Here is a 16773-nt window from a genome sequence, read left to right as displayed (position 1 = left end):
TAGGGACAGGTAGCTTTACACTCTGCCTGGAGCAAGAATGTCCTGGCCACTCTCCGGCCTGCACTTCAGAGACTGACCTTGAACTCCCAAACCCCATGGCCTAACCAACCACCCATACTTGTCTGTCCCGCTGGTCAGCACTGTTCCCTCAGCCTCACCTGGGATGCTGCTGCTTCCCGGCAATCTCAAGTCCCCCAGCCCTTCCTTCTCCTGTCTTCACCTTCTCAGCCCTCCCTGCTTCAGTTCCCACTGTGTCTTCTTGTAACAAGCTGACCCCTCTGCTATTCTGGCACTGATGCGTTTCCCTTCAAAGCCAAGCTTCTTGAAATGGTGGCTTCACATCCTCACCTTCGCATTCACACCGTCGCAAATCTGGTTTCTACTTCTGTATCACGTCTTCCTAAGGTCACCAATGCCCTCCTAAAGGTCAACAGGATGGTCAGGTCGGAATCCTCATCTCTTTGACCTCCCTGTAGCTTCTGATGTTGGAATCTGGGGAAATGCTCTCTTCTGTAAGCCTTCTGCCTTCCCCCCAACCCCTAAGGGCCTCACAGCGCTCTGGGTTCCACTCTAGCCCCCAGCTCCTTCTCTCCTGGTTCTGTGCATCTGCTCTGAGAATGTCACCCTGCCCAGCTCAGCTAGAGACTGGTGCAGTGAGCTCCCCCAACAGTCTCCCTCCCGCAGGCCAACACAGCTGACTGCCTCCACTCCTTATCTTGGTCAATAGAGAGTGGGGCCCCTCTTTTGCCTCCATACCTTTCCTGAGCCAGCTCAAGACCCAGACACATACTGCCCTCTTCTGATTATCTTCCCCCGAGTGCACGACACGTATTCAGTGAACCAATAGCACCAGACAGTTCTTACAGACACAACGGCTTTAAACTTGGGAGTCTGGATGCCCGGCAGAGGCTAAGGCCGCTCCTATACACGAGTAGCTCTAGTGTGCACACACCAGCCTGAGTCAGTGGCTGCAACCACCTAATACACTTGCCAGGGGGTGTACAGGACTTAGCAAACAGTAAAGGACAATTTAAAGACAATTAGTCCTTGGTGCTTTAAAGAAAAGAAGAAAAACTAAAGCATTTATTCCATCTGCTCCCTGAGGTTCAGTTGGAGATACAAGTTGTGCTTGCAGAACAGTTTGCTAGGGATATGGGCAAATGGAAAACTCTCTAGGGAAAGAGAAGAGGGGTGGGCTCACAAAAGGCACAAGAGCAAGTGTGCTGCAGTCAGAGGGAGGGAGGGCAACACCGCCTGTGCAGCTGCAGCCACAGCCACCTTTCTCCAGCTGGGGTCACCTCCAGGTACTTGTGCTCCCTGGGAGGTAATCCACTACCTTTCCCCACTGCGTGCTCTGGGTGACAGTGACGATGATGCTAGGTGACTGCTATTGCGGCAAGCCAATCCCCCTCTAGCATAGTTTGATCAACTACGTCTACTTATCCTTGATCAACTATGTACACACCTCAGAAAGGAAGGGGCCAGGATGGCCAAGTGCTCTGACTTCAACTCACCATGGAACTGGAAGTAGATATGTAGGCCTTCCTTTCTCCCACTGCTTCAACCTCTACACAATTTTCCCCAGGATTCCAATATCTAAGAAACCAGTTATTGTCAAGCCAATTAACTTGTTCTTTCTCCCCAATTTCAACTGATCAGAACTGCTGAAACCACTCACTCAAGGGCCGTGAAGCTCTCACCACGACTCCAAATGCATCTCCTACCCTCCCCCAGGATCTGTCCTGACCAGGAGACATGCAGGAGGAGACCTTGACGACGGCAGCCCTGGGCCTTGCCCACACTACTCACAGGGAGGTTCAACTTGACGGCATCCACAGGTTGCTGGAAAGGCCACGCAAACTGATGTTTCCATAGTGTCTTGAGCACCACTCTGAGCAGGTATTGCAGTTGGTTGGTCTGCCTCTTGGGCTTGTTAGGGTTGGAGGTCTCCGGGGGCGGGGGGTTGGTGCTGGCTGTGTTGGCTGGCTGAGGTTGGGCCTGGGCCTGCGTTGTAGACATTTGGGAAGTTTCTAGTCCATCCCCCATTACTGGCAGATTTCTCAATCTCGTCCCAGGGCCGCTCTCCGCAGACATGCTAGTGATCCCATCACATTCTTCACCAGGCACTCTACAAAGGAAGAGAAGAGTCCCCGTGAGAGATCAATTAGCAGATGGGCACTGCTCAGAATGACAAATCCTTCTGGCTGTGGTCTCCAAGGACTGAGCTCCCCTGGCAGTAGCTGGCCAGGTTGGCCAGAGGGGCCACCCCATGCTTTGACTGAAAGGGTTCCAATATCTCCTCTCCCCAAAGACTTACCCTCCAGCAGGGAGGAGACCACATACCAACAGAGGAGGCAGAGTGAGGTGGTGAGAGCCCACTAGGAACCAGCAGGGGCTCTGGGAACTATGAAGATCATGGGGAAGGAGGTACAATGAAGCCACGTCTCACAAACCTGCACATCCCTTTTCCCATCTGTGAGCTTGTAGGAGATGCTGCCTGTGTGTGGAAAAGGATGATTTGCAAGCTCCCACATATGACATTTACATTAAAATTGTTTGCACTTATCACACACGAAGCATCGAGCTAAGTCAGTAATTCCATTTGGTGGGCCAGGCAAGGAGAAGCAGGAAGGCCAGGTCCGCCCACCCATGGATGGCTCACCCAGTCCACTGCCAAGTGCTCAGGGCAAAGCCATAAACTTACTAAGAATATTTTCTTGGTAACCTAAATACTACAGGTTTGCTGAGGAAAAAATCTGCATGTTTACTGCTGATAAAACAAAAACGAATCCATACTAGACCTATCATTTTCTTCTTCTTTTTTTTTTTTTTTTTTTTTTGAGACGGAGTCTTACTCTTGTTGCCCAGGCTAGAGTACAGTGGTGGGATCTTGGCTCACTGAAACCTCCGCCTCCCTGGTTCAAACAATTCTCCTGCCTCAGCCTCCCGAGTAGCTGGGATTATAAGTGGTCACCACCGTGCCCGGCTAATTTTTGTATTTTTAGTAGAGACGGGGTTTCACAATCTTGGCCCAGGCTGGTCTCGAACTCCTGACCTCGTGATCCACCCGCCTCGGGCTCCCAAAGTGTTGAGATTACAGGTGTGAGCCACCGTGCCCGGCCGAGACCTACCATTTTTCTTAACTATAAGGCACGCCCCCAGTGGCAACACAGGTCCCTGCTGTCAGTGCCTGTCTGAACATTTGCTCTGGTACCTCCCCTCACCTGAACAACTCCTGCTGAGGGCCACCCCAACTTTGCAAACCCTGCCACAAGCATCCTCACAAGGGTGGTTCTGAACACCTGTCCAGTTTTTCCAGTGGGACAAACCCCAAGATAGCTGCGGGTCAACAGTATGCATGTTTTTACTGCCAAATTGCCCTCCGGAAACACAACCCACCCCTTGCAGTGACTGAGTTTCTACACTGATGATTCACGAGAAAAGGCACTTGCTCAGATGTATACTGGCCATTTGTATCCTTTTTGCGACACTTTTCTACTGGCAAAAAGTATATATATATGGTCGGCTTTTAAAACTCACTTCCAGTAGTAAGAAAAACTTTGAAAGCTCGGGGCTGACTGCATCTAACAAGCATCTCTAGTAATAAACTTAAGAACTCAGTGGAGATATCATTCTGGAATGAACTTTTAGTGGGTGCAGAAGCAGCTTTATGCCTAGCACACACTAGGCACCCGAGCTGCCAGTGAATTACTTTGTGTAATTTATTTAAACCATGATTACACAAGCTTTTTTTGTAAATGCAATTCTGGCAAATAATCCTATTTTAAAAGTGCCAAACGGAGAATTTGCTACATAAAGCAATTCCGTGGACTAGGCTGTGGAGATAGGAGGCCAGTGAGATAGGAGAAGACACAGGGACAAATGACACCAGCCACATACCAGCTTGCTGGGAACCTTGGGTCCAGTGTACCAGTCTTGGTCCAGGCACAGAAAGATTACAGGACACACCAAGTGACTGGACACAAGTATTGGTAGAAGGACAGCATCACAGACAAGGAAACACGTCAGTGGGGTTTAAACCCCACTCACATGTGGAGTCGGCTGGAGAGGGCTTCCATGCAGCAGGACCAGCAAGTCCAAAGTGACTGAAGGGGACAAGTGTGATGGGGCCAAGAGGAGGGGAGGCCTAAAGGCACTGGGGAAGCCTGGATCCCAGGATGGAGGGTACACAGAGTGAGGCCAAGGAATGCCATGCAGTTTGGTTTCTACAATTAGATTTCTCCTAGAAAGCAGCTCCAGAAACACACAGCTGATGCTGCACACCAAGCACACGCCAGATGAGTGATGGCAGGCAGGGACGGGAGCAGCCCAGCCACAAGGACACAGGCCGCCAGGGGGCAGAGCCAAGCTGTCCCAAAAGGAAGCAGCCCCCATAAATTTTCCATTAAGTAATGACGTTCTGGAAATCCTGAAGCAATGCCCCTGAGGTAAGATGAGGCCAAGGACTTCTAGAACTTCTGGGCTGGGCCATGCTTGTCTCTTTCCAAAAAGACTTACAGCAAAGCCAAGGGATGAAAACTCATGTGTGCTCTGGGCCAGTGACCACTCTTCTTCACCTTCTCACCAGGCTTAGACAGGCCCTTGACCCAAGAAAGCTGAATTTTTTTTTTTTTTTTTTTGAAACAGGGTCTGTCGCCCAGGCAGTGCAGTGGTACAATCTTGGCTCACTGCAACCTCTGCCTTCCGGGGTCAAATGATTCTCCCACCTCAGCCTCCCCAGTAGCTGGGATTACAGGCGTGTGCCACCATGGCTGGCTAATATTTGTACTTTTAGTAGAGATGGGTTTCACCATGTTGGCCAGGCTGGTCTCAAACTCCTGACCTCAGGTGATCCGCCCACCTCGGCCTCCCAAATTGCTGGGGTTGCAGGCGTGAACCACCACACCCGGCCAGAAGCTGAATTTTCTGCTCACAAGAAAAAAACGGTTTTCTACAGAAAACCTGACTCTTGAACCTTGCGCCTCATTTGGTGTTTTAAGTCATTGCAAAAGCCAAAGCACCATTCCCTAGCCAGCTCACAAGTGATGCATAGTAACAGTTAAATCCTCAAAAATGTAACACTGCTTCTGGCCTCATCCCCACTTTACAGATAGGGACACCAAGGCAGAGAAAAGTACGTGACCCAGGAGTGGGAAGACCAGGTCTAAGCAGATAGAGTGGCCCAAAACCTGGCATCTGATTCCTGGGTAGTTTAAGTTTGCCTCTGAACTAAGGAAATCCTCACTAGTGAGCTGCACACACACACATCAGAAGTGTCAAACACAGACGGTCATGACACAGTGGCCGCCATCCTTAACACACGCCCAGGTCCCTGAGGAAAGAAACTGCTGGAGGTTGTCTGTTCGAATGTAAAGCTATGACATGTTCGACACATGAGACAAACCTGGGAGCTACCAGTACCCCAAAGTTTCTTTAAGGAGGTTCTGAAGATAACAAATGAAAGTGACATCTGGCCGGGTGTGGTGGTTCACACCTTAATCCCAGCACTTCGGGAGGCCGAGAAGGGTGGATCACCTGAGGTCAGAAGTTGGAGACAAGCCTGGCCAACATAATGAAACTCCCATCTCTACTAAAAATACAAAAAATTAGCTGGGCATGGTGGCGGGCACCTGTAATCCCAACTACTCCAGAGGCTGAGGCCGGACAATTGCTTGAACCTGGGAGGCGGAAACTGCAGTGAGCCAAGATTGTGCCACTGTACTCCAGGCCTGGGCAACAAGAGTGAAACTCCTTCTCAAAAAAAGAAAAAGAAAAAGAAAGAAAAGAAAGAGACACCCATGGCCCCACAAGGGGGATCACCATAAGATGCCTGAGACTCCTGGAACCACTCTGGGGCTGTGCAGCACCTGCACTTCAAGGGACCACACTGACCTATTGCTATGCCCACAGCCTTCCCATGACCACAGGAAAATAAGACGCTGAGGAAACAAACTTCAAGAGCCCACTCTTACTGCAATGACAAGAAACATGAGGAAAACCAACCACTTACAGTCTGTTATAGGGCAAGAAAGAGAGGTACAGTGAGAACTCCTATGTGAGAGCCAGACGACTTTTCTAAAGCCCAGATTTGATGAGGTAAGCCTCCTTGGGCGAATTCTTCCCACAGCGGTTCCCCCCACCCCACACTGCCCCAGACCCCTAGCATCTAGGCTCCAACAACAAGTCAGCCACCCCTGTCACCTTCAGCCTTTGATCTGTTAGCCCTACTGCCAGACAGATAGAGGGACGCAGACAGAGGCTCACAGGTGTGTGCTCTCTCTCCCTCTCTGGCCCACAGCATCTGGTGCTTCCCTAATCTCCATCTAGTGAGTTCCACGGTCAGCCCATAGTGCGTACCCCCGGGAACTGAAGGCAGGCTCATCTTTATTTCACTTTTGTCTTCCCAGCACACAGGAGGTGTACCCCCTCAGTGACCACACCCAGATTGTCATCCTAGGGCTTCCAGCTCAATCTCAAAGCTCTGGAAAAGGAAAACAGTTCATGCTCTCACATGGGTAAGTGGAGACCACCAGACAGTGTCACTCGCTCAGGCAACAGGTCCTAACATGCCCTGCCCTAGCACTCAGTGGTTGACATGGCATTCTCCCAAGTGATGAGGCAATACGTGGGGTGAATACCGTGGAGGAGAAGGGTAGGGCTGCTCTGGCCATGGACGAGGCCAGGAATTTGCTCTGGCCATGGACGAGGAGAGGAATTTGCACTGACCCAAGGGACAGGCGGCATCTCTGAAGAAGGGACAGAGAATGAGACCAGAGGGGGAGGAAGAGTGTGTGCTCTTCTGTGGTGGGGGTGAGGCAGGCATCGGCAAGAGAAGGCACGCCTGGCATAGTTAACACGAGAGAGCATCTTCAAAGTTTTCCGTTGAAAACATTAAAAAATGCTGCTCCCTCTCCACTGTCATACTGACCTGTGGCCAAAAAGCAGGAGCCACCATTGACTATGTTAAGAGTTAGCTGAAGGTCAACGGAAAGGAAAAAAATTTCGCATATTGTTTCCAATCCAAAGAAGGCTACATAATCTTTTTTTTTTTTTTTTTTTTTTTGAGACGGAGTCTCGCTCTGTCGCCCAGGCTGGAGAGCAGTGGCCGGATCTCAGCTCACTGCAAGCTCTGACTCCCGGGTTTACGCCATTCTCCTGCCTCAGCCTCCCGAGTAGCTGGGACTACAGGCGCCCACCACCTCGCCCAGCTAGTTTTTTGTATTTTTTAGTAGAGACGGGGTTTCACCATATTAACCACGATGGTCTCCATCTCCTTACCTCGTGATCCGCCCGTCTCCGCCTCCCAGAGTGCTGGGATTACAGGCTTGAGCCACCACGCCCAGCCGAAGGCTACATAATCAAACTGGATGTCCTACTTTTGTATCTACTTCCAACAGAAATCCTGTATCACGTTCCCAGTGTAGAAGAAAAGGATGAAGCAAGATTAGACAATGTGTAGTTCCCAAACTGAGTGCCCAGGTGCCCTGGGGATGTCATGGTAAACTCAGATGGCATTGCAGGAACTATTAGCACAAGGTAGTTGATCATTTCAAACACCAAATTGCACTCTATTCCTTTCAACAGTGTCACAGCCTGCAACACTTGATCAGTAAGTTGCTGTAATAAAAACCAAAGATCGCCCAGGCACAGTGGCTCACGCCTGTAATCCCAGCACTTTGGGAGGCCATGGGAGGTGGATCACCTGAAGTCAGGAATTTGAGACCAGCCTGGCCAACATAGTGCAACCCTATCTCTCCCGGGGGGGAAAAAAAAGTACCCAGGCATGGTGGTGTGCACCTGTGGTCCCAGCTATTCAGGAGGCTGAGGCAGGGGAATTACTTAAATTCAGGAGGTGGAAGTTGCAGTGAGCAGAGATGGCGCCACTATACTCCAGCCTGGGCGACAGAGCAAGACTCCATCTCCAAAAGAAAAAAAAAAAAAAAAAGCAAAGGTCATATAAAAATCAACACGAACAGGAAATGCAGGTAGTGACATCCAATCTGGTTCTAAGGTTTGAAAACCTGTGCAGCACCCAACAGGCAGACACACCCTATTAGAAAGTTAACTATGGGCCGGGCATGGTGGGTCACACCTGTAATCCCAGCACTCTGGGAGCATGAGGTGGGCGGATCACCTGAGGTCACAAGTTTGAGACCAGCCTGCCCATCTGGTGAAACCCCATCTCTACTAAAAATACAAAAAATTCAGCCAGGTATGGTGGCACGCACCTGTAATCCCAGCTACTCCAGAGGCTGAGACAGGAGAATCACTTGAACCCAGGAGGCAGAAGTTGCAGTGAGCCGAGATTGTGCCACTGCACTCCAGCCTGGGCAACAGACCAAGACTCTGCCAAGGAAAAAAAAAAAGGCAAAGTATGGTTATGTAAGGATAAAATATATATTATTATTATTATTTTCAGACAGCTACACAGTTGTTGAGACACTGGTTCTTATTCTGCTGCTTGTGCTTAACCACCTAATAACATTGTTGGCTATTTCCTTTGGCCTGAGAGCATCACAGAAAAAACTGAGACGTTTAAGGATGTTGTGAACCAAGAAAATTTGGGAACCTCTGGGTTAATGAGAATAAAAACGTAAATTTTCCCTCTAAATTCATAGACCTCTGATTAAGCATGCCTTTTTTTTTTTTTTTTTTTTAAAGACAGAGTTTTGCTCTTGTTGCCCAGGTTAAAGTGCAGTGGCGTGATCTCAACTCACTGTAACCTCTGCCTCCCAGGTTCTAGCAATTCTCAGGCCTCAGCCTCCTGAGTACCTGGTATTACAGGCATGCGCCTCCACGCCTGGCTAATTTTGTATTTTTAGTAGAGATGGGCTTTCTTCATGTTGGTCGGGCTGGTCTCAAACTCCCAACCTCAGGTGATCCGCCTGCCTCGGCCTCCCCAAAGTGCTGGGATTACAGGCGTGAGCCACCGCATCCAGCTAAGTATGCCTGTTTCAAAGATGTTCTCTGCAATCATAATATTTAAGTGAGTTTTGGGGAAATTTTAGGGATAGACAGTACTTAACTGTAAATGAACACAACTGTAATGTTTTATAACTCTGAGCAGGAAACAAATTGTTTCCTTGGACTAACCTTATTTACAATCTAGTCAATAGTTCAGACAAATCAAAATAGTTCAGACAAATCAAAAATAATCAAAAAAGATGTAGAAAAATTAAAAAAGATGTAGAAAGCAAAAAATCCAAAACGAGTTCAGAAAGTTTGAACACTTTCTGCAATGATGTAGTTCCTACTTGCAAAGCGGATGGCAGCAAGCCCTCTTCACTGGCATCCTCCATCAAGCCACAGTTCTCTTCATCGCCTGACCCAATTAGCTCCTATCCTTTGAAGGGGCTTTCAGGGTCTCCAGACGGACTTTGTTTTGAGCCCACTCATCACAAAGCGCCTGGCCCCAAGCAACCTGTTCCCAGACCACAAAAGGAGATTAGAAAGCAAGATAGAGATAGATACAGACATGCAGGGCAGGCTGTGTTCTGGGACTCTAAAGGCAAGCCAGAGAGGAAAAGAGAAAGACCATAAACAACTGCCCAGAATCTGCTGATTGCTGGAGATTCAGTTCCAGTTCTGTCCATCACAAGTCACTGAGAAAACCAATGGGTTGGGACCAGCTATACTTTGTATTTATAGTTCTACCTGAAGTCCTGGCCTCCCAGCAGGCCCCCTGAAACCCAATAATCCTGCCTTCATTCTGTCTGGTCTGTTCAGACTCACCCCTCTCCTAAAGTGATGGAGCACACAGGCAGAAAGACGCCAGGGAAGGCAGTAGCAGTCGCCAAGACGATGGCTGGTTAACAGAAGGCTTTCTGATTCTCCCGTAAAACCACACTTAGCAGAGCTTTATGCAAACCATCATCACACCGACCTGCACTAGGGCTTGGAAGAGCTCCACAGGAGGTACCTGCCACTTCCTGAGCTGATACTCTTATCCAGCACTTCATCTGTATTGGCTCAGTTATTCACACAGCAACCCTAAAAAGCAGGCTGCGACTTTATCACCTTCATCATCATCCCCATGGTGACAGAGGCAGAGTGTATGATGGCCCGGTTGGCTGGACGTCACTTGGAGCAGCATGTGCTTCAAAGTCCTCTGCTCCGCAGCTGCCTCTACTCACCAAGCACACTGGCAACACCCACAAGGGGCAGAGGCCCAGTTACCCCACACGGGTCTTTGGCTTGGACAGCAGCACCACACTTTGCTGTACCCATCAGTGGCCTGCCTTCTCTGCAGAAGCAGCTGAGTGCCATGTGGCCCATAAGCTGGGTCTTAAGTCAGACTTCTAGCAGTAGTATTTCCAAAGAATTTCATCCTCCTAAACAAATCAGAGCCAAGACCTCTCCCTGCAGCACGTGGCCATCTGCTTACAATGAGACATACCCCATGGCATAGGTGAAATCTAAAACATACCACCCTACTGAAGCCATGAGGTGTGGGGGCAAAGGGAAGGGACACCAAGTTGTTATTTATGCTTCCCAAGCAGTAAGATGCCTGAGGGGACATGGCTTAAATTTGTTTTATTCCATACAGAGTGCTAGCCAACGCCAACTGACTACAGCCCCTCATGAAATCACAAGTTCACAGTCACACATACCCTTTAGGTAGAGGAGGTCACCTCTCCACCGCTCCAAGGCTCTTGTATAAACAATTATTTTCGGGGAATGCTAGATTCTGCCCGGGGACAAAAACAAGGGGACGAGGGACCCTGACTGGTAAAAACCTGGTAATTTCTCAATATGATTCAATTTACAGCAATTTACATCTTATCTTGTCCTAGAAACATCTTTGCTGAAATGCTGGTTACACAACATCAGTATCAGAAGGTCTATTCCCCTCCTAGGTGCTACAGTGGCGGCTACTTCAAATTCATGACAGCGGCCTGTTTAATTGTGCAATCTGTGTCAGTGGGGAAGCACAAACAGGATTACTTTTCCATCTGACTGGCTCAGGCAGCTGGTGAGAACTGCGCTCGTGTCATCAGCCAGACTGCGCCACCTGGAGCCAGGCCAGTGGCCATGAGCCGACGCAGCTCTTAGAAGCCTTAATCCTCCTTCATGCAGCATGTATACACCCCACCCCCCACCCCTTGGACCAGTCGAGTGGTGGGGCCCCATTACCTCTTGATTCTGCAGTACCTCAGACCCTGCAGCTTGCCTTGAATCAGACAAGCCAAGGCAGAGATATACTGGCCTTCCTGCTAGGGGAGAGTGTGAGCCACACTCACGCTCTCTGTTCTCCACTGGAGGGGACACCCGCACACAAGGATCTTGCAGCCAGGAGGACCAGGAAACCGGGCAGGCCACAATCTCATCAACCAGAATTCCAGTCTCTCTGCTTTTGAACCTCATCAGCAGGTTAATTAAACTAGTAGCACTGAAAATGCTGCACCATCTTTTCCCTGCAAAAGCTGCCAGCAGCTGAAGGGACAAGTGGCTCAGGTGCAGTGAAAGGTTCCATTGTTACATGTGGGTTACATCATGTTGCTGATGGGTAAATCTGGGCGGATAGATTCATGAATGTAAAATGTTCCTGTGAGACGCATGTAGCAAAAACAAAACAAAACTTTGACACGGACAAGATCAAAACTGTTGGGCTGGCCGGGCATGGGGGCTCACGTCTATAATCCCAGCACTTTGGGAGGCCGATGAGGGTGGATTGCCTGAGCTCAGGAGTTCGAGACCAGACTGGGCAACACGGTGAAACCCCATCTCTACTAATATTAGCCGGGCATGGCGGCGTGCACCTGTAGTCCCAGCTACTCAGGAGGCTGAGGCAGGAGAATTGCCTGAACCCAGGAGGCAGAGGTTGCAGTGAGCCCAGATCGCGCCACTGCACTCCAGCCTGGGCAACAGAGCGAGACTCCGTCTTCAAAACCAACCAACCAACCAACCAACCAAACAAACAAAAACTGTTGGGTTAATAAAATGTATTCTAGCAGGGGCAGGCTAGGCTAACTTTTCCAATAAAGGGTCAGATGTGCAGGACAAACAGCCTGTTAAAATATTCCATTCTGCCATCATCATAACATGAAAGTAGCCACAAATAATACTGAAACAAATGAGCCTCACGGTGTGCCAATAAAACTGGCCTGCAGGCCAGTTTGCAGCCCATTCCATAGATTTCTAGACTCTGTGAAGGTGAGGGTATGTGATGTTACATGAGAAATGCAGGACGCAAAATTACAGACGAAATTAGGTAACAATGCCAGGTGGGTGGCACAAAGACCCACAGAATGAAGCCGGAGGTGGTGGCAGGTGTGTGGATGACACCACCTACTTACACTGAAAACCAATCAACCACTCGGCACACATGTAAAAATTACTCAGCCTCTATGCAATCTATCCCCTTTCACAAGCCCCTACTGGCCTCTTGGTGTCTGTCCACTTCTACTTGGTGAGCTGGCCCTTCAGGCACTACACCTGGCCAAATTACAGGCTGAAAGATTATGACAGAAATGTCATTAATTCAGGCTATGCATTCCCACTGACTCAGCTGTGCCCTTCACAGCTAAGAGTGGCATTTTCTCCTTGTTCCCTCTTTTAAAGCCATTATCCCATCTTCTTTACCTGTTTTCACTTTACACCTTTTCAGCTATTCATCTTTTTCAACAGAGCTGGTGTGGGGTATGTGGCACTGAGATTCATCTGCACCATAATATGAAACACAGCTGGATGTGCTCGCACACAGAGTCCCAAGCTCTTAGGAGGCTGAGGTGGAAGCATTGCTTGAGCTCAGCAAGGCTGCAGCAGAAAGCTATGATCATGCCACTGCACTCCAACCTAGGCAACAGAATAAGACTCTGTCTTTGAGTTTATGGATTAAAACCCTGCTTTGAGAGAGATTCCAAGATGGCCAGAGAGCAATGCAGATCACAACATGGGGGCTAGCAGTGAGCTGGGCACTTCGCTCTGCTTAAGAGGAGTGTTTCCTAGGAGGAAGATAACACAGGGGACACAATGGAGAATGAAAGACTACAAAGGCAGCAAGAGTGGGAGAGGAAATTCACTTGTTAGAGGGCACAAGTAATTAAAATGAGAAAAAAGTTAAAGAATGAAAAACAGGTTTAGTCAAACTCAGCTGATAATACAACCTTGGGCGGCCCCTGGTGTCGATCAGAAAATTTCTCCGGATTACATCACACCGGTCTTCTGCAATTTTCCCATTGCAAACAAAAGTATAAAAACTAAACTCATAATCCTCATTTAAATTTAAAACTATAAAAACTTCCTATATACCAAACACCAGGGAAACATGTTATGCCAACTTCCGTGTGAGTGGTCAAGATCATGCCCTTTGGGAATTTGGGAAGCCAAGAGGGAGATGAGTGAAATGCAAATGACAATCTGCATGGTTCATGACCACATTGCCTGTGGCCGTAATGTTCCAAACGCACCAGCTTAACACACAGTCCTGTTACGTGCAAGTGGAAATAACACTGAACTCCTGAAACAGATCCACAAGTGGGAAAGGTGACATTCCAATCAACTGCTCTAATTTCACCCACTGGGAAGCAGTCGGGGTGAGTAAGCAAGAGTATATCATGCCTCTAAGTTTCTTCGCAAAGCAGCAGAGCAGTGGCTGACTCAAGGTGTCCCTGGAACCTGCCTACACTCACTGCGGATACAAAAAGGAACAGGGCTGGCCCAAGTGCTTCTAGAGACACCATGACCTAACACCCCCAGCAACATTTTAGCCATGACTACCAAGAGCCCTTGCTGGGTGGGAAAGCCAAACTAGACCTCTGATGGCCACAAGGAGATGAAGCCAGGAACAGACACACGCATGAAAGGCAACAGCACACACTGACTCAGGATCCAGAGATACCGGACCCTGGGTACCTCGGTGAGGAGCTGTTAATGGGATGATCTTTTCTTCAACGATATTACCCTGGGCACTTCATTGTGATTTTAAGAGAAAGATCTGGAAAAGACGTTACACCAGTCAGTATCCAGACTCTCTCAAGAAATGGCTTTAGACAAGATGACTTTTCTTCTCATCTTGCCCTCACCACTCATCAGGTACAGAATCCAGTCTATGGGGATTAGGAGGAGGAACGGCATCACTTTTCTTGAAGAAAAGGGAACACAGAATGTGACGGTAAATTAATGTCAGAGCTTCCAAAGTCCCTGGTTGACAAAGCAGGAACTGAAGACTGTGACCAGTCAGTGAGAGCTGACAGTGTCTCAAGTGCTGGATTTATATCTGATACACACCCCCAAAGGTACACAGAAGGCCATTACTACACCTTTACAGACGACTTCGATGGTCAATGCCATCCTAGGGAAATAGGTCAAGGGGTTCCCACCTTCCAGGCAACGTTAACTTCACTTTCAGGCTTCTCTTCCCTCAGGTAAAAGCAAGTCACCCAGATAACTCATTCCATGCACTGCTAGGAGGTCCTCCATACACATTCAGTGTCTACTTCTGTCCAGACAATTGAACTGAATCTGCCGAAGAGGGATGCTTGGAAGTAAATAGTTATCACCCACTCATCTCAGTAACTTTCAAAATGTAAAGGTGCAGAATGAAATGAAACCCACACCATTTCAGATGACAACAGCTAAGGAAGCAAAAAATTTGGCAGGCATCTATCACTTTGTGAGAACCACATTAGTTTCCCCTTAATTCCACCTAACTTCCACAAAGTAAATAACCCACAGAAGTCAAGTAGCCCAACTATCACACTGACAGGTGCATGGAGGTACTGGAGAGAAAAGACACACAGCATGCCTCATCTCCTCACTGCGCGCACCCTTCCTCCTGTCTCCAGCCCTTGCAGGAAGCAGCCACTCACAGAGCAGCCCTAGGTGCTGTGCCCCAAGGTAGCCTCAGATGCAGTCAAGCTAGCATCTTGCAGACTCAAGAGTCCACCATACAACCTAAGTTTACTCCCTTGCAGATGTGGCCAGCTCATCCTTTGAGTCCACTGAGGAGTAACAGCCACTTAACTGGTAAGGAACTTTCAGACCAACAGAAACCAAAACCCAGGGCAGCGACTATCACACTCGTATGGAACCTGTGGCACTCCCTAGGAACGCCTCATCATCTTTCTACTAAAAATCTGATTAAGTTCAGGAGTTCACGTCCAGCCTGAGCAACACGGCAAAACCGTGTCTCTACCAAAAATACAAAAGATTAGCCAGGCGTGGTGGTGCACGCCTGTGGTCCCAGCTACTCTGGAGGCTGAGGAGGGAGCATCACTTAAGCCTGGAAGGCAGAGGATGCTGTGAGCCGAAATCACGCCACTGCCCTCCAATTTGGGTGACAGAGTGAGACCTCGTCAAAAAACAAAAAAAAGGAAAAAAAATCTAAGGATGTAGAAACGAGGTGCATCACACACAAAGCTTTAGACTAGGGTCCAAATACAGAATGAAAAAATATAAAAAGTGCACATCCCTGAGTAGAAAAGAGATGGCAAGATAACACATCTTTGGCTAATTTTTATTACTATTTTTTACATTTGTTTTTCGAACTCCCTGAAATACCATGAACAGAGTTATCAATCAGGAACTAAGGGGCAAAATACTTTAAAAGGACTTAAATGGCCGGGGTGGGTGGGGGCACGAAGCACAGCAGGAGAGACACCTGGCTTAGTTAGGATGGTGCCTACTCTGAATTTAATAACTGCTTCAGGAGGCGTGTGTGGGGAGAGCCAAAGAGCAACATGCTGGCAACATGAGGCCTACGGGCCTTCCCTAGCTCCCAAAGTCATTCCCAGGTTCTCCCAGATGCCATGCTAGGCTTGTCTCATCTAGGGAGGGAGCCACATCAAGGAGGTGCCCCATTACCCTCTCCTAAGTCCCAATGCCCTCCCACCAATTCTTCCCATGCCTCTGTCCTATGGACCTAAGGCCAAAAGCCAGACAGACGGGGACAAAGGTATCTTCAGGTATGCAGTAACACACATCAGTCCAGTCACTTCCACCCCGTGCAGATAAGAAAAGCAGCAGAGCACCTCCCCTGCGCTAGCCTAACACGGAGGAGCCAACACAGCGCTGCAGCAAGACCATGATCAGGCACCGTGGTACTCACAGGCTGAAGGCCTAATAGCACAGAAGATGAGAAAGAGACTTCAGCAGCAGAGACAGGGAAGTAATAGGGACATCAGGTGGAGGGCATGGGAGAGGAAGGTGGCTACTACATGGAGGAAGTGAAACTCCATACCTGCACATCTGCGCATGTCCAACAGAAAACTAATGTGGCTACTCATGCCATTTTAAATTTCCTAGGAGCCATAACAGAGAAAGCAGGTATGCTTACCCAAAATATCCCAAACACCATTTCAACATGTAAACGTGTGACCTTTTTTTCCTTACTAAACCTGTGAAATCTAAGCGTACATGCCCCACAATCATAGCACAATTCAGGTGCTAAATTTTCACCCAAAACATATGATCTGTATTTAGAATCCATGAAACTTGCAGCTGAAAAAGTAGATTCACATACCCAAGGTGTCCCCAACATATCTGGATGTTTTTCATTAACTAAATTGAGCATCAGCTTTGAAAATTAATTAGGATTTGATTAAAGTAAAAATTCATTTTCTTGGTAGCACTAGCCACATTTTTTGATGCTCAAGAGCCACATGGGGTTAGCGCTGACCTCACTGTGAAAATCTAAAAGGTTTCACTGGCTAGGAGGCCAAGGGCAGGCATTTTAGGAACTCTGCTCTGGGGCCACAGGGATGGCGAATACTACACATTCAGGCTGATTAGACCCCAGTTTCCACACCTACCACTTTTATCACCCACAGATCC

General features: G+C 48.5%; 1 protein-coding gene across 4 annotated transcripts in view; it reads right to left on the bottom strand.

The window, feature by feature from the left end:
* BRD4 (bromodomain containing 4) overlaps window positions 1–16773 on the bottom strand; it is a 97762-nt gene that overhangs the window by 34086 nt on the left and 46903 nt on the right. For 2 of the 4 annotated variants that reach the window (XM_007995579.3, XM_007995580.3), the window contains exons 1-2: window positions 2454–2472; window positions 1810–2128 (exon numbers count right to left, since the gene is read on the bottom strand). In XM_007995579.3, the coding sequence (XP_007993770.3) occupies window positions 1810–2128; window positions 2454–2461 (327 nt within the window). In that variant the 5' untranslated portion in view covers window positions 2462–2472. Of the gene's footprint in view, window positions 1–1809; window positions 2129–2453; window positions 2473–16773 lie in introns of those variants that run through there. The other 2 variants (XM_037992165.2, XM_037992166.2) reach the window with 1 other exon arrangement.

This window comes from Chlorocebus sabaeus, chromosome 6 (assembly GCF_047675955.1).
Source record: "Chlorocebus sabaeus isolate Y175 chromosome 6, mChlSab1.0.hap1, whole genome shotgun sequence".
Taxonomy (NCBI): Eukaryota; Metazoa; Chordata; class Mammalia; order Primates; family Cercopithecidae; genus Chlorocebus; species Chlorocebus sabaeus.
This window is presented reverse-complemented; position numbering and strand designations above follow the sequence as displayed.